General features: G+C 43.9%; 1 protein-coding gene across 1 annotated transcript in view; it reads left to right on the forward strand.

The window, feature by feature from the left end:
* JADE3 (jade family PHD finger 3) overlaps positions 1-18508 on the forward strand; it is a 212481-nt gene that overhangs the window by 72099 nt on the left and 121874 nt on the right. The window contains exons 3-4 of the mRNA XM_069204297.1: positions 2304-2386; positions 17185-17342. Coding sequence (XP_069060398.1) covers positions 2304-2386; positions 17185-17342 — 241 coding nt within the window. The remainder of the gene's footprint in view (positions 1-2303; positions 2387-17184; positions 17343-18508) is intronic.

The following is an 18508-nucleotide window of genomic DNA, read 5'->3' on the forward strand; positions in this document are numbered from 1 at the left end:
GCAGCAGTGCCATACGCAAAATAATGTCCCTCTCGCCCCTGCATAATGTTATGAGGGGCCTCTTAGTCTTCCCATATCTCACAGATATGAATCGACCTCTGGCAGAATGGGGTCCCTGTGAAGGGGTGGAGGCTCCATGAACGGTTGGGGGGCCCCCATCTGTGCTACATCCCTTTTCTGCAGATCCTTGAGCATAACCATCAACATTTCTCTGGGTCGGGGTTGTCAGAATCGAATCACTCCCTTAGGCCGCATCTGCAGCATAAACGTCATATTTCTTCTAATCCACTTTGACTCTCCTTTTGAGATATGGAGGAAACAGTCAAGTTTTGCCAAGGTCGTGAAGGCACCTGAGTTCACAGCAGCCCACTCCCATGGTGTGTTTCCCCAAGTCTGTCTCTGGTGGTGCAGCTACAAAAGTTCCCATCATGGTATGATGCGTTTCAGCCATCCTTACGCTGCAGGCATCATCCTCTGCTCTCAATCAAATGGCAGGAATTTCCTTCACTGCTGATTTTATCACAGGGATCAAAGTTGCCCCACCCGACTTTGAGGGTCTTCCACTGCTGGCTGACTCACTAGCATCGCGCTGTGGCCATTCTGCTCCTTGCAGGTGCGTGCTCAGGCCTGGTATTGTTCCTCAGGATTATTGGGTCCAGCTCCAATCTGCAAGTGGGCTGCTACCTTGGCCACCTGGACTTTGGCATCTCCAGCCCCTTCTTAGCTGTTGAAAGCAGCACAAGATTGAGAGTCTTGCCCAGGCGCTTGAGAGAAGCGGCCATCTCATTGCCCATCTAGGTTTACTTTGAATTATATGAGTGTTCAGATTTGTAAAAATATATTGTACTGTTTGAGGGAAGTTCTTCTTGGACCATCATTTCTAAAGAAGAGATGCAGACAAACAGGCCGAGGTATAGCCTTCTGTCTAAGGCAAAAACAGCGCCCACAGCAATGCAGGTGGCAAGAGGACCTTACCACAGGTCAAGCAGGCACTGCTTGTTTCATAGCCCAGATATGAATCAAACTGAGTAATTCTGAGTGAAAGTATTTACTTTCAGTGGGCAGAGTTGTCTGGTGCACCCGTTCACAATGAGTCACAGGTTTTATCAGTCTTTTCTAGAGCAAATACTGGGTACTGCAACATTTAACTTTTTACTTCTGCATTTGTATAAATGCTAGGACAATGTGTGTTATAAAAGTACAAGAGGGTTGGCAAAGCGTGATGGCCCAAGTGCGCCCATCTTCCTGGCTGAAGCAGAGTCTGTCTGATAAGAGTTTTGTGCCAGCGGCTATATTGATGGGCAAAACCACTTTCAAATCCTTCATTTTTCCTTTTTAAACTGTTGATTCTGTAGGTCATAATTTAGGTTTGAGACCTACTGAAGACTAAAGATGGTCTTTTAGAGGCTATTTCATACATGGTAAGTCGGTGTATACAATATTTGAATGCAGGGGGACCCCGTGTCCACAGGAGCTGGGTTCCACTTCTTTCACTTACCAACTGCACTTTGATATGGATACCACCCCACGGGGTTTTTGACTGTGGTCTTAGAGCCTTTACTTAAACTTGTTTTGTTCACTGAACTCTATAATAAGCTAAAAAACTGAATGCTGTTTGACAAGTCTCTTTCTCTGATTGCTAGATAAGGATGCCTGAGGCTTTAAAGGGAGTTGGCCAAATTGTTGGTGGCTTATTGTGCCATAACCCCCAACTTTCATCCAATAAATATGCTTGCTGCTAGAATGCAAGTGAAAATCAAACCTCAATCTGGTTCTCTGACAGGTTGAGATATACCTTAGTTGGATCTGAAAATTGAATTGTTATTCCTGGTCGGTTGTCTCATGGGAATCCATTTTAATACATGTTTCATCGAGATTGTATAGGCAGTAATATTGCCTTTTCAGTGTTGTGCATAAGAGAAAAATAACTTCCAGTAAATTTTTTGTGATAAAATACTGACTGTTGAATTAGGTGTATATGAAATCTTTGTCAAATATTGTATTGAAATATAATTTCAAATGATTTATTGTGAACTGGACAATTTGCTGGTCTTGCCAAAGACAACTCGTTTGTTAACTGCTGGTGGGCTTCTGTTAACCGTGTACATGGAGGTCTGAACTCTGATCCCATTGTTTTCCCTCTTCTTCCATTTTTGACAAATATTTGTTGTATATCAATTTTCTGTTTGTACTTCTGTTAGCCGGTATCTTTTGACCGATCTCTTCATTCCTGCTTGTGTCTCATTTTGCATGAAACACTTACCACTATTTCCCTTTTTCATTTTTTTTCTCCTCGCTTGTAGGTCCTTCCACTTCCTTTTTCAACTGCTCAAAGTACAGGAGCAAATCGAAAAGTGCAACAAAGGACCAGAAGAAGCCTGCTGAGGTGAGCGTATAACATTGTGAAGAACCAGAGCCGCCTTACCTCGTTACAGTCTCCATTGCTACATAGTTTTTGACGTTCTGTTTGGTCTTCTCAGACATGTCAGAAGTTTTGAAAGGATCTTTTGTGATTAAGCACTGTGATTCTGGTTAAGTACGGGAGGCTCAAATTTTGCTTCACTTTCTGCATTTATTTCTCCAGCAGCACCAGTGGCAAAGGATTTCATAAACTACATTTCCCTTGGGACTTGGCAGTAGTAGTGGGTGAGAATACCAGACAGTCTCATAACTAATCCTCATACTTCTTTCCACTGAAAATTATTTACGACTTCCTACGCTGCCCATCAGCACATAAGTACTCTTTGAACTATGTGATTACATTTGGAATTTACATAACCGAAAGATTGTTTTGGAATACCACTTGCTTAGTTCATTTGTTTTTTTTTTCACTCGTAGTTGACTGCAGGTCAGGCTTCCCAGAGCCTGTGTGGTGTAATTGTCAGAGGGTCTGCGGTGGTTCTGTAGTGTGTGAAGAAAGGGGGGGCACAGGAAGTAGAGAAAATTCTTCAGTTGACAGAAGAATGATGATTGGAAATGTGACCGTTGGGTTTAACCCCCTTTCCGGAATACCATGCGAAATGCAGTTTATGAAAACAATTGATAAATGCTGCTGGAGAAATAAACTGAGAAAATATGGCATATTCCTTGCCTCTGTGTCTAACTATAGCTAGTAGATTTGATTTCTGATACACTTCTAACTGCAGATTCCTCACCTTAGAATGTTTCCCAGCCGTTCGACTAAATCTGGAAAAATTTGAGCAGTACCTTGATGCAGCAGTAGGCACGTTGTTCATCTTGGCGTTGACCGTGTCCGAAGTGATGTAGTGGTGTCCACATAGCTGCCATCCCTGTGCGCTTTTTCAGTTCCTTTATTTACTCACCAACAGTGCGGATTCAGAATGCTACCTCTGTAATTTTGTGACCAACTTTTTGTCAACATTTTTGATCTTTCACAGCCAGTGCGCTAGGCACATTTCCCCATGCAACCCTTTCAGGGTTCAAGCCTTGCGGGGATTGTCACAGGCAGATCTGCCTCTGGTCCCGGAAGTTGGGACATGACCCAAAGGTCTGCAGAGACTGCAAGTCGGTGCATTCAAAGGAAATTTGCGAGCAGGCGAGGAAGCTCCTTGCAGCACAGCAAATGCCTGTGGACACCAATCTTCCAGCTCCAAAACCACCCCATCGAACTGTCCACATTCCAAAGTCACACCTACCCTTTCAGAGATGCTCCATTTCTTTTGGAGCCATTCTGGATACAGTGCATTTCCATTCCTGCCATCGAGATTGGTGAGTATGGAATAGTCAGGATATGATTCTGGTGTTTCAGCCTCTAACATGGATTTCAGAGAGACTGACTGAGGCTGCTGGGTCTCATGGCCTCCTACATCCTGCTGATAAACCGTGCCTAATGGCACGTGTAGACTCTGCAGTGGGATCTTAAGTCCCAGTGGCGTAGTATCAGGGGAACCTTTCTGTCCTTGTCCAGATCTCAGAGGAAACTGTGAAATAGCTGCAGGGTTGGCTGATTAACCACTATTTGATGAGCAGCGGACCCCTCTCCCTTCCCCACCCTGAATTCAGTGATGACAAATACATCACTCCTAGGTTGGAGTGGCCATCTGAGAGAGGTGGCGATCAGAAGACTCCATGGTGGAATCTCTGCTCCATATCAGTTTTTTGGAGTAGAGGGCTATTCAGTTGCCTTTGAAAGCCGTCCTTCCTTCCAAGTGTTCAGGGGCAACACCACTGTCGTATGATATTGCAACAAATAAGGCGGGTGAACTCTACGCCTCTGGAATTGACTGATGCAGGAACTGGCAGGATTGTTGAACACCAGGACAGACAAATTCAGCCATCACTGCTTTGCAGATCACGAATGGTGGCTACATCCAAAGGTAGCACGGGGTTTCTTCCTAGAATGGAGAGAACCTTGGCTTGATCTGTTCAGCACTGCCAAGAACATGCAATGTCAGCACTTCTATGCGTTGGAGTTTCCAAAGCACCTCTTGTTCTGAGGCGTGTTCCACCTTGAGTGGCACTCAAGACTCCTGTATACTTTTCTGCTGATGCAACTCCTGCCCAGATTTCTCAAGAAGATCAGGATCCACTGGGTCCAAGTCATCCTAGTGGGTCCGGACTGAGCATGGAGAGTATGGCATCTCAAATTCCTGAGCATCTGTCCTCCGGTCAGGCTGCCCATTTAGGAGGACCTCCTGTCTCAAGGAAGGGTTCTGCACCCGAACCTGTGCACGCTCCTCCTTCATGAGCAGTAGCATTTGAGGGTTTTTAACCTCCCTCCCAAAGCATGTGATGTCATCTTGGCAGCCAGGCGCCCATTCGCTAAAACTGTCTGCCTGCCGCTGGAATAAGTTTGTGGCCTAGTTTCCCTCATGCCATGTGGATCTCCTCTCAGCACCATTGTCAGAGGTTTTGCTGTTTGTTCTGTCGTTAGCTTGGCAAGGCTTTGTTCTGGACACTGTCAAGGGTCACTATTTGGCTGTCTCTGCTTTTCTGTGGCTGCCGGGTCAACCTTTCCTGTTCCAGCTACAGGTTGTGACTAGCTTTTTCAAAGGTTTACAGCATTTAGTCTCACCTACTCTCTGTGATGCCCCAATGGGATCTTAATTTGGTCCTTATCTGTGTTCTCCTTTTAAACCCTTGTGTCGCTGCTCTTGACAGCTCTTGACCATCAAAACGCTTTTTCCTGGCTGCCATTACATTGGCCAGGAGTGTAAGTGAGCTTCAGGATCGGTCAGTTCCCCCTCCATACACAAACTTCTTCCCGTATAGCTGGTCCTTCTGACATATTCCTGTTTGCTTCTGAAAGTGGTCATCCCCTTTTATATTGTCCAGAGCATCAGTCTGCCTACTTTCTATGCTCCACTTCATCCTTCCAAGGAGAAGAGAATTCTTTGTTTAAACCATAAGCAAGCTATCTCCTTCTATACATTCATTGTGCCAAAGAGCATCAGTTGGCGGACCAATTCTTATTGGGTTCACCGGAATGAAGAAGGGCAATGTTGTACATAATCAGACTATCTCCTGATAGGTAGCACTCTGCATAAAAATCTACTACGCATTGGGGAAGAAGCAACTCCTGAGATCTTGCAGGCTCACCCCACCAGGGCCAAGGTCACCACTACTATGTTAGCGCGTGGGTATCTATCCTGTACATCTGCTATGTGGACGTCCCTACACACATTCACAAAACACTACTTCTTGGACAGTCATGTCTGTTGTGATGGGCATTTCGTCTCTTTGGTCCTCCAGGACTTTTTGGTGTAAGTCAGTTTGCAGACCCACCTCCAGGGAGTATTACTTTGGTATCTATCCTGAGTTGAGGAATTTTTGATAACTTGTTCTTCTGACATAGACTTCTTATTTTGATAATGCTTTTTCTGGTAGAGACTTTATCTAACCATACATTCCTCACTGACTCTCCCATCCTCCCTTCTCTGGGAACTGGCCTCTTCATCCAAAAGATCCAAATAGACTCAGCACACTGGTTAAAACAGAAACCTTTGTTTTCGCGTTTACGGCTTAGAAATAGTCATGAAGGAAACTTATGTCCGCATGCAGGGTGGCGCCTATATAAGCACTTTAGAGTCACTTTGGACGTAGGGCTGAACGTCATCCTCTGGCTCGCAGAGGTACTGCTCAAGATTTTCCAGATCCAGTCCAGGCACCTGGGGAATGTTCAAGGTGAAGAATCTGCGGTTAGTCTCTACCATAAAAAGTGATACCAAAGGTAAGTAAATTGTTCATTCAGCCTCAAACTGCTCCGACATCCTTCTTCATTTTTATAACTTGGCTGAAACCTGAATGTCTTTGGGTCCTACTGTTTTATGCAACTTAAAATTGATAGTCCCTATTGGCCATCTGTAAGTGCCCCAGAGGACCGTGATGACTTGCCCATGCTTGAGAGCATAGCCAGATTTTTAGTGTCTGTGTAAAGAAATGGCTCCCTGTTGCAGTTACCCCCCACTTTTTGCCTGATACTGATGCTGACTTGACTGAGAAGTGTGCTGGGACCCTGCTAACCAGGCCCCAGCACCAGTGTTCTTTCACCTAAAATGTACCATTGTCTCCACAATTGGCACAACCCTGGCACCCAGGTAAGTCCCTTGTAACTGGTACCCCTGGTACCAAGGGCCCTGATGCCAGGAAAGGTCTCGAAGGGCTGCAGCATATCTTATGCCACCCTGGGGACCCCTCACTCAGCACAGACACACTGCTTGCCAGCTTGTGTGTGTTGGTGGGGATAAAATGACTAAGTCGACATGGCACTCCCCTCAGGGTGCCATGCCAACCTCACACTGCCTGTGGCATAGGTAAGTCACACCTCTAGCAGGCCTTACAGCCCTAAGGCAGGGTGCACTATACCACAGGTGAGGGCATAGGTGCAGGAGCACTATGCCCCTACAGTGTCTAAGCAAAACCTTATACATTGTAAGTGCAGGGTAGCCATAAGAGTATATGGGCTGGGAGTCTGTCAAAAACGAACTCCACAGCTCCATAATGGCTACACTGAATACTGGGAAGTTTGGTACCAAACTTCTCAGAATAATAAACCCACACTGATGCCAGTGTTGGATTTATTAAAAAATGCACAGAGGGCCTCTTAGAGATGCCCCCTGTATTTTACCCAATTGTTCAGTGCAGGACTGACTGGTCTCTGCCAGCCTGCTGCTGAGAGACGAGTTTCTGACCCCATGCGGTGAGAGCCTTTGTGCTCTCTGAGGACAGAAACAAAGCCTGCTCTGGGTGGAGGTGCTTCACACCTCCCCCCTGCAGGAACTGTAACACCTAGCAGTGAGCTTCAAAGGCTCAAGCTTCGTGTTACAATGCCCCAGGGCACTCCAGCTAGTGGAGATGCCCGCCCCCTGGACACAGCCCCCACTTTTGGCGGCAAGTCCAGGAGAGATAATGAGAAAAACAAGGAGTCACTGGCCAGTCAGGACAGCCCCTAAGGTGTCCTGAGCTGAGGTGACTCTGACTTTTAGAAATCCTCCATCTTGCAGATGGAGGATTCCCCCAATAGGGATAGGAATGTGACCCCCTCCCCTTGGGAGGAGGCACAAAGAGGGTGTACCCACCCTCAGGGCTAGTAACCATTGGCTACTAACCCCCCAGGCCTAAACACGCCCTTAAATTTAGTATTTAAGGGCTCCCCTGAACCTAAGAATTTAGATTCCTGCAACTTACAAGAAGAAGAGGACTGCTGAGCTGAAAACCCCTGCAGAAGAAGAAAGAAGACACCAACTGCTTTGGCCCCAGTCCTACCGGCCTGTCTGCAGCCTTCCAAAGAAACCTGCACCAGGGACGCTTTCCCCAGGACCAGTGACCTCTGAATCCTCAGAGGACTGCCCTGCCTCAAGAAAGACAAGAAACTCCAGAGGACAGCGGCACTGCTCCAAAAAGACTGCAACTTTGTTACAGAGGAGCAGATTTAAAGACCCCTGCAAATCCCCGCAAGAAGCGTGAGACTTGCAACACTGCACCCGGCGACCCCGACTCGACTGGTGGAGAACCAACACCTCAGGGAGGACCCTCCGATGACTCAGAGACCGTGAGTAACCAAAGTTGTCCCCCCTGAGCCCCCACAGCGACGCCTGCAGAGGGAATCCCTAGGCTCCCCCTGACCGCGACTGCCTGACTCTAAAATCCCGACGGCTGGAAAAGACCCTGCACCGCAGCCCCCAGCACCTGAAGGAACGGAACTTCAGTGCAGGAGTGACCCCCAGGAGGCCCTCTCCCTTGCCTAGGTGGTGGCTACTCCGAGGAGCCCCCCCCCCCCCCACCCCCCCCTTGCCTGCCTGCACCGCTGAAGAGACCCCTTGGTCTCCCATTGACTCCCATTGGAAACCCGACGCCAGTTTACACACTGCACCCGGACGCCCCGCGCTGCTGAGTGGACTTGTGTCCCCCCCGGTGCCCTACAAAACCCCCCTGGTCTGCCCTCCGAAGACGCGGGTACTTACCTGCTGGCAGACTGGAACCGGGGCACCCCCTTCTCGCCATTGAAGCCTATGTGTTTTGGGCACCTCTTTGACCTCTGCACCTGACTGGCCCTGAGCTGCTGGTGTGGTAACTTTGGGGTTGCTCTGAACCCCCAACGGTGGGCTACCTTGGACCCAAAACTGAACCCTGTAGGTGGGTTACTTACCTGCAAAAACTAACAATACTTTACCTCCCCCAGGAACTGTGAAAATTGCACTGTGTCCACTTTTAAAACAGCTATTTGTGTTTTATGTGAAAAGTATATATGCTACTGTAATTATTCAAAGTTCCTAAAGTACTTACCTGCAATACCTTTCAAATGAGATATTACATGTAGAATTTTAACCTGTGGTTCTTAAAATAAACTAAGAAAATATATTTTTCTATAACAAAACCTATTGGCTGGATTTGTCTCTGAGTGTGTGTTCCTCATTTATTGCCTGTGTGTATGTACAACAAATGCTTAACACTACTCCTTTGATAAGCCTACTGCTCGACCACACTACCACAAAATAGAGCATTAGTATTATCTCTTTTTGCCACTATCTTACCTCTAAGGGGAACCCTTGGACTCTGTGCATGCTATTCCTTACTTTGAAATAGCACATACAGAGCCAACTTCCTACAGTCTGCTTGAGTGGTCCTCTTTCAGTTCTGTTGGCATCTCTCTATATTATGATACTATCATAAGTGGATGCTTCAGTAGTCTTAAATGTTACTGAAGAACAGCTTGAAAAATATTTGTGGTCTCATCCCAGATGACGTCTGAATGTAATTGTACTTAAATATCTGCTTCTTAAAAACGTTTATTTTCCGAGGGGGGGGGGGAAAGCCAAATATAGGTTACACCCCACATCACATAAATTGATGTAGCACTTACTGCCTTCTTTTATGACAAATACTCACCCAGAACCAGAACAAGTATCGGCTCTGAAGAGCTGGGAAAGCCATCAAGCACTTTAACCATATTACATAATAATGTGTATTTGTAAAGTGCTTGTTCACCCCTTGGGGCATCTCAGTGCTAAGTAACAAGAGTTTATTGCTACTGAATTCAATGGTACTCATTTTAGTGATTTCACAAGTATGAAAGACTGAGTGGTCCCACCAGGATTCAAACCTATGGCCATGAAGTCAAACCCACGTTTTTGGACTGAACGTATTGGTTCACTGAGCCACCAGACCCGGCCTGTGGTGTGGCCGTTTTCAGAGGCTCATTACAAATTATGAACCAGGAAGCTCTGAACTTTGATTGAATGCTGCACCTGGAACCGGTGTGTGTTTGCTTTTAAATGTTTTCTACAAGAGAAACAACTCAAGGACATTTTAATTTTAATTGCCCCTGAATGAATCTTGAGGAGATAGGAAAAGCCTATGTGAGTGCCATGATGGCTGGTGCTGCATTGGTGATGAGAGTCTCTTATTTGGGTATGTCTAAATGTGTAGAAAACTGCTGTTATTCTAGGATGAATAAGCAGACCGGAGCATAGCTGCTGTTTTTGGTTGTGGTTGACCTTACTAGGCCAAAGTCCCGGCATCATGGACTGAAATGCAGTTTCTCAAAGCTATGGAGGGTGGCATTTCAAATGCTGTCTGGGCACTTACATTTTTTGTTTTATTGAAACATACCAATCGAAAAAACATTACACTTTCATGATTTGATGCAAATGTATAGATTGTAGCTCGGGGACTTCCGACACCCAGTGGAGTCAATCTTGCATTGATGCGACAGAGGTCACTGTGCTAGGACTGAATTTATCTGCTATGTTACATTAGCACTCACTCTGGATCCCTAAGACTTCTCTCACTGTGTACTGCTATTCCCTCGACAGTGGTACACCGCCGCCGCCACCACCACCCTTGATGAACCCAGCATGCTTAGCTGCACCCAGTCCAGGCTCAGGTTTTTGGTGCAGATCAAGAGTTCACTCAGGGCCTTGAACAGTCAGGGTCTCATTCAGTGTAAGAGACAGTCAAAAGTTAATTTAAGGAGAGGGATATTCAAGAGCTCATTGAAGCGTTTTCTGAGTTACATATAGTCAGGACCATGTCCAGGAGCGCTTTTAAGTTTAAACCCCTGAAGAGATAAGTCGAGAGCTTTATTTGGGATAAAGCCAAGAACTCACGCATGGTTAGAACTCATTCAGACACTCACTGATAAGTTAGAGACAGTCCGGAGCAAACTCTCATGTATGAGACCGACCAGCGCACTCAGTAGTTCCAGTAAGGAGTGTGAAGAGCTCACTCGTGGTTATGGGTACGAGGTATTCAAGCTACCCAGCAGAACAAATGAGAGGTCAGACATTGACTTAGTCTCACTATTCTTAAAGTAAATGCAGTAGACTCTCGCCAGTATCACTGACGGCCATGGAGTGTCGACTGTGCTTGAGTGTGCATGCTACAAAGTCTCTCGCTGTGATGTAGCAGAGCCTTTTTTTTTTTTTTTTTTTTTAGAGCATTTTATTCAAGTGGACTCCCGTTTAAGGTATATGTGCTTTACTGGCTGGATTGCAGCAAGGGTTCCGTTGCTCCAGTAGCAGGACTGCAGCTCAAGATGTGTGCTCCGTTCACTGGATTTCAGCTTGGGATTCGTGTGCTCCCATTGGCTGGATTTCAGCTCGGGATTCATGTACCCCTGTGCAGCCTCTGTCAGTAATTAGAAGAGATGCTTTGCTCTGGCATGGGGGTTGCTAATGTTAAGAGGAAACCCGAAGGAGACTGGCCAGACCTGGAGAATACTACAGAGCCAGGCAGTAACTACAGTTAACCCTGTGCAAACCAATATGTAGGTGCAGCCGAACTGTGCAGGAAATAAAACTGGCAAAGCCAATAGATTCTGATGTTTTGCTAGATGATGTGGTTTCTCCTTTACCTCCTCTACATTAATGCAATTCTGCGCAAGTCGAACACAGTGCATGACCAAAGCACCAAGACTAGTACGGATCTACTCTAAGTGGAAGTAGCAGCAATACGTGGTGACCTTAAAAGATCAGAAAATGAGTCACTGCCGCAGAATCCCGGATAAGCAGAGTGGAAGACTCCCAGTGAAAATTTCTGAAAGTTTGCTGAGTTTTAAAGGTGGCTGCGACTCTGAAATCCCAAATAACGGAACAGGAAGATCGAAATAGAAGAAACAACCTCCGAATCTTTGCTCTCCCAGAAGGAGTTGAATCAAACTATAAATCAGCCGCTGACTTTCTTATCTCATGGATTCCAACTGCCCTCCAACTAGACTTTGCAAAGATTTGGAGATCCAGAGGCCACACAGGGTCCCCACCTACAAACCAATCAATCGAACCGCACCAAGAGCCATGATTTTCAAACCTCTCAGACACCAAGACAAGGAACAAATCCTGGCCCAGATAAGGAAAACTAAAGTGGTAATGTGGCAAACTCTGAAAATATCCATCTCTCAAGACTATGCAAAAGAAACCGTGATTTGTCGAAAAGGCTTCTTGGCCTTAAGGAAGAGACTCATGATGATGGAAATCTCTTTTGCCTTCAGTGGTCCCTCCAAGTTCCGTATTGCGTACAAAAGCCAGCCAAAAAATTTTATCGGAGCCTGCAGAGCTAACAAGGTTTCCAGACAATATATCTGAGTCACGGATGTAAGCTCAACCCTCTAACTTGTCATCGAATTGTACTCCAAACTGATCATCTTACACAGGCGGCTATAGCATGTGATTATTGTCATATCCTTTTTGCCGTTGCTATTTCTTGTCGCTATATTTACTGGAAACGCATTCGTTTGTTTGTTGTTTGGGGCTTTCCGAAAGTTATCCACTTGTTTCTTCACCTGCGCATGATAAATGGTCCTCCTAGGCCCTATGGTCAAGAGACTGGTTCCTCAAACACCTTAGTAGTTGGGCTCTTTTTTTCTCAATATATGTTCATTTAAGCCTTAGCACCACAACTCTATTATGTTGTCAAACAAGGTTGATAGAATATACCTAAATACTGTCAGGAAGGACACAGTCTATGTGCTCTAACATGTATTTCTAAGATGATGTGGATAAACTCTAGAAAGTAATACCTTTGCTACTTTTCATTATGTTGAATGTTGATTCTTAAACATATTACTTATATACAAACACCCACACTCAGGATGAAATTGCCACAGATTTAAACCATATTCTTCCCTATTAGGTCGTCATATTATGCATACTGCCATATACTCGCCCAAATGTTTGACATGGGCACTAGTGGCGGGCCTGGGCCGTGCTACTACCCGATCACTTGTGGATGACGCCTAACCCCCATACACCTACTTGCCTTTCTCTAGTCCTTGCGATGGTATTACTGTTGTACATTGATTATGAGATGGTCTTCATTATTTACTCAGATTCTAGCCTGAAGTGGCTGTCAATCAATAACATATCCCCATGTGTTGTCCTTTAATATAGTATCTTTAAACACTAAAGGGTTGAATAATCCAGTGAAAAGAATGAACATTTTAGAATACTGTAAAGAACTAGCAGGTGATATTATACCCCTATAGGGTAGCCCTTTCTTTGAGGAGAAGGGTGGGTGTCCGAGGTTCTAAGCACTGAAGCGGCAGGGAAGAAAAATGGGGCACTCGTGTCTAAGAGTTCTGGACTGTCGGTCATCTCATCAGAACGTGATGACAGACGACGATGGCTATTTACTAGAGTAACCAATGGCACCCTGGAAATATACATAATGAACATTTATGCACTGAACACTGACGCCCATGAATTCTGGGTTCAACTAGAAAAGAAACTAACTGAGATCCCACCAAACTCTAAACTGATTGTTGGTGGCGATCTTAACCTCCCAAAGGACCCTATCCTAGATTGCTACTCTGCTGCTCAGTTTAGAATCCCCAAATCTCACAAATACATGACAAAACTCTGCCAAACACACAGACTCCAAGAAGGATGGAGAATTCATAATCCAACCAGCAATGACTTTACGTTTTTCTCCACATCCCACTCCAGCTTTTCACATATTGATTACCTCTTAGTTTCAGACTCTCTTCTTCAGTACACCACATTCTCAAAAATTCACCCAATTTAAGTGTCTGACCATGCTACAGTTTCCATGAACATTCTCCTAGCACCAGCTAAGCGGAATAATAGAATCTGGCGCATGAATTAAGAAATTCTTGACAATTCCCAAGATATAGGGGTCCTAGATAAGGAGATTGACTTATTCTTCAGAGAAAATAGCCACTCGGTCTCCTCCCCAGTGATATAGGATGCATGCAAATGCTTAATGAGATGACAAATCAAACGCATGTCCACAAAAACTACCAGGTAAAAAAAAAAAAAGAATCACTCTAACAGTTGGCCTCAAAAATTAAAGCTAAGGAACCCACCTTTTAGACCAACAACAAATAAAGTGACTCTAGGTGAGCTCAAACAACTGAAATACAAATACAACACTATCATTAGTAAACAATCCTATCTCTGGGTCCACACACAAAAATCGAAACAACTCCTATTCCTAAACGAAGCTGGGAAACCTCTGGCCGCTACACTGAAATTCAGACATATTTCCAACAATGTTTCTCATATCAAAGAGCCCAATGGAGTATTAAAATACAAAACTAGCAAGATTTTAGAAGTTTTTTTAGAAATTTCTATGCTAAACTCTATACCCTAAAAATTCAATGCCTAAAATCTGAATGTGAAACATTTATCTGAAATCTCCCATCAAAAAATAAACTGAGTAAAAAAATAAAATAAAAAAAAACTAACTTGACAAGCCCATTGATTACTGAAATTGCACATGCCATTACATATATTAAATTGGGAAAAGCACCAGGTCTGGTCGGGTTCCCTATTTCTTCTTACAAAACATTTCAGACCTCACTGATCGACCACCTTAGAGAAACACTAAAATGTTTTGTACACCAAGGGAAGGTTTTGGGAACTTCGCCCTAAGCGACGATTGTAGCAATCCCAAAAGAGGACAAGGACCACACGGACCCAAAAAAGTGTCAACCCATTTCCTTACTCAATATGGGAGCAAAAATAAATTTGCAAAACGGATTGAATCGCTCATCCCAAAACTCATACATAATTCCCAAACAGGTTTTTTGAAGGGTAGAATGGCAAGAGATAACATCTGTACCTTATGCCACGTCATAAATAAGGCAAAAATTGCAACTCTCCCAGCAGCTGCCCTAGCACTTGACCCTGAGAAAGCTTTCAACAAGGTTTATTGGCCGTAGTTACACGCTACTGTGGAGGCCCATGACTTAGGTGAATCTTTTATTAACATGGCAATGGTCCTGTACGCCATCCCTAAAGCAAATACCACATTAACAGGGAACTTTCTGCCACATTTGATCTATTTCAGGGCAGGAGACAGGGCTGCTCCCTATCCCCATTATTATTCCTCTTAGCAAAAGATCCCTTGCTCCTACAAATTGAATCTGCATCTGAGATTGCGGGATTCAAATTCAGCAATAACACCTATAAAACCTCAGCATATGCTGATGGCACAGTTATTTATTCGTAAGATATAGAGAATGCAATCCCTGCCTTAATCAGTATAATATCAGACTTCTCTAAATTCTCTGGTTATACACTTAACAGAGAAAAGACTGAGGTTTTCCCTTTTAATTTAATTTATGTTTTGCTTAACACTTGGGTAATTCATGGCAACCTAAACAACTTAAATATCTAGGTATCTGGTTTGCTGGAGACATCCTAGGCACACTCCAAATAAAAGAAAACTATCAACAAGATAAACAACGTTTTGGATGCCTGGTCACCCAAACATCCATCCTGGTGGGGTAGACTTCAGACAGTGAAAGTGATGATCAACCCAATCATTAACTTCAATACCTCTGTTGCCAATGCAACTTTCCCACTCATTTTTTTCATAAGACAGATTACCTAACATCCTCCTTTCTGTGGAAGGGGAAGAGGGCTAGAATCTCCATTAAATCCTTAAAGGGGGATGCAGATTACCAAACTGGAGCTTATATCCAACGGCTTTCCTGGCAGCACAGGGTGCTTTTTAGCTACTTTATGATCTACCCCCCCCCCCCCCCTCCCTACCCCCCAAAGATGCTTGAAATTAAAGTCTATAGGCTCACTCTTCTCACCCGCCACATATTTATCCATGAAGTTCAGACCTCCTGTATCGCAAGATATATTTGTTGATACTGCTTCCGCTTTTAAAATATTAGATAAACAATCACAAACCCCATTGCACAGATCTTTAATGGCTTCTCTTTGGCTCAACCCCAGAATAAAACTGGACACTACAGATGAACTACATTGCTCCTGGGCCTCAAAAAACATTCGTTATTTGTGAACTATATGATGACAGCGGAGAACCTATGTTTGCTTTTGTGGCTGCGAAACACAAGTCCCCCTGACATCCCCCCCCCCCTCCCCCCCCACAAAATCGACTTTTATAACTTTCTGAAAATTAGAGCTAAACTCTCTAAATTAGACTGAGCTACAAATTCAACCATATACCAACGACAAACTATGACACTCCTCAGGACATATCTTCTCCAAGATATACAAGGCTCTCCAATCACCTACCTCACGGGGCAGGTCACCTCTTATCTCTAAATGGTCAAAACGTCTAGGAGGGTCAGATTTAACACAGATTTCTGAGGAGAACTGGATTAATGTAGGCAATTATGCCCTTCAAAATAAAGTTGCCCCTTCACTGATTCAATCTATATTCTTTACCCTGCATTTCCTACACTGGACCCCCACTAGACTGCACAAGCTGGGTCTCCGAAAAAACGACAAATGTTGGAACTATGGAACTGCTCCGAGATCCCACGAACATATGTTTTTCCAGTGTCCTCAACTAGTTTTCTTTTTGTCATATATCTAACCAAATGAATTAAATGGTTGAGACATCAAATACCCTTAATTTCCCACTAATCGTCCTGTGCCCTTGGAGTATCTCAACTAGACCCAGTCTTGATGAGAGCAACATGGCCTTATTAGATCTCCTTGTAACCGTTGCAATTAAGGTTATCCTAGCAGATTGGAAATCCCTCAAACATGTTTTCTGTCACACATGGGGGGGCATGGGTAACATATCTAAGAGGAGCTAATAAGCTATTTGAATCGCCCTCATGCTTTCAAAAGACACAGAATAATATATGGCGAACCTTAGATCACTTTACGAAAAAAGAAGAGAATCTTACTCAGTGTTTCTCACTGCTTGTATACTACCACACTTCATTAGGACAACCACACTAGTCATACCTACTTACACATACGTACCATCGCCCTGCCCTTCTTTTACTCCTTCTCCTCTCCTTCGCCTCCCAAGTTGATATTGTTCCCTCTATGACTAGCAGATACCTATTCCTCCATGTAATAACCAGTCTAAAACGTGTACGATTACAAATGTCAATGGCTGCTCTACGTTGACCTATGTGTATGTGAATTATCCTTATGTCAACCTTGTTAGCTCTCTGGATAATTTATGCAATATAAGTACATGAATGATGTGTGTTTCCCATGAGATTATCCATCTAAGTGTATCCCCTGGTCTCTGTTACTTAATTGTTGTTATACTAATAAAATGATTTGAACACAACAAAGAGAGGCTTTGTACTTGAATGGAGAGGGTCAGATAACCTGGGGAATAATATTTAATTTGTGAAAGCTCCTCCTGCTGAAAAACCACCCCTGCAGAAGAAAAATCCCAAGTACTGTACACAAATGTATTAATACAGCATCAGTTCAGTATACCCTCAAATCAAAGCTGATAACTGTGTCCTTTCTCTCATAGGTTTTCCGGAAGGACCTCATTAGTGCCATGAAAATTCCCGACTCCCACCACGTTAACCTAGAAGAATATTACCTCTTCGCTGACTCATGGAAGCAAGAATGGGAGAAGGGTGTTCAGGTCCCAGCCAGCCCCGAAACTATACCTCAGGCTTCGCTCAGGTAATGGCCTACAACTATTACTCAAAATATATTGAACATCTCTTCGCATTCTTGGGGGTGTTACTGTTTTACGTATTTTGTATGGGTTTAACTTGCTTGCTTAAAAAAAAAAAAAAAAACTGTTTTCAGACCAGTTTACTTTGGTAACATTTTATTTCGAAACTTTGACTATTTCTCAACTTCTACTACTTGATTGCTTTCTTAACTGAAAATGTAACGCAGACCCAGCATGACTGGAAATGAATGGAAATTAGTTTTCCATCCCTTGCTAATCCTCAGCTGCTGCTTCTTTGTATCCTGAAGATACATGAAATTGTGTTTGCGTTTCTATACCAGCAGCATAAATCAGAACAAAAAACTCCATAATCTGAAGCTGGTATTACATTGGGGAGCATTGTGGTTTTATAATCAGTCATTGAGACTCAGCTTTTGGTCGACACTCAGAAAACATTGCATTCCAATCACTCGCTGATGGAGGAATGCACAGTATGTGAATCAAAAATAGAGTCCTGCTGCAAAAGCTATGCAGAAGTCATTAACTTATTGGCATCCTTGTGTTTCTATAGATAGAACCATTCAGACGTCTGACCCTACAATTTTGTTTCTTAATACGTATTGTAGCAGAGGTTTTTTTTTTTTCTTCAATCTTTTAACTCGTGGATGCTTAGAATGTCGATGGCACATTGTCACTGGAGAGCGATAAACCAAACATTTTGTGATGGAGGGTTCTTTCGTGTTCTGTGCTCCACATTTAGAATGACTAGAATACAGTTTTTGAATTTTTGAACCATACCCTGCTTGGTGCTTTAAACAGTACATATCATCAACATGTTTTGGAGTACTGCATCTCCTTATCACGGTATTTCCACCTTCAATAACCGATTATACATTTTTTTGCTTAATTCTTAAAGTTCTAAGCAAGTTAACTGAGGATCCAGAATGTTGGATTGCTCATGCAAAAGGTTGGCCTACTAATATTGTATCCCCATTAACTGGTCCAAAGAATATTCAAAGCTAGCAAGACCTCAAAATCCAGTTTGTACCCCTATATTATGGACATTTAATGTTTTGGCAATGCAGCCTCTGCAGTTCGATATCATTATTTCACTTATCCATCGTTTAAATACCTGCTCCAGTTGCACCTGGGGCATCCAAGTGTGCAAGAT

The sequence above is a fragment of the Pleurodeles waltl genome, chromosome 8 (genome assembly GCF_031143425.1).
Source record: "Pleurodeles waltl isolate 20211129_DDA chromosome 8, aPleWal1.hap1.20221129, whole genome shotgun sequence".
Lineage (NCBI taxonomy): Eukaryota > Metazoa > Chordata > Amphibia > Caudata > Salamandridae > Pleurodeles > Pleurodeles waltl.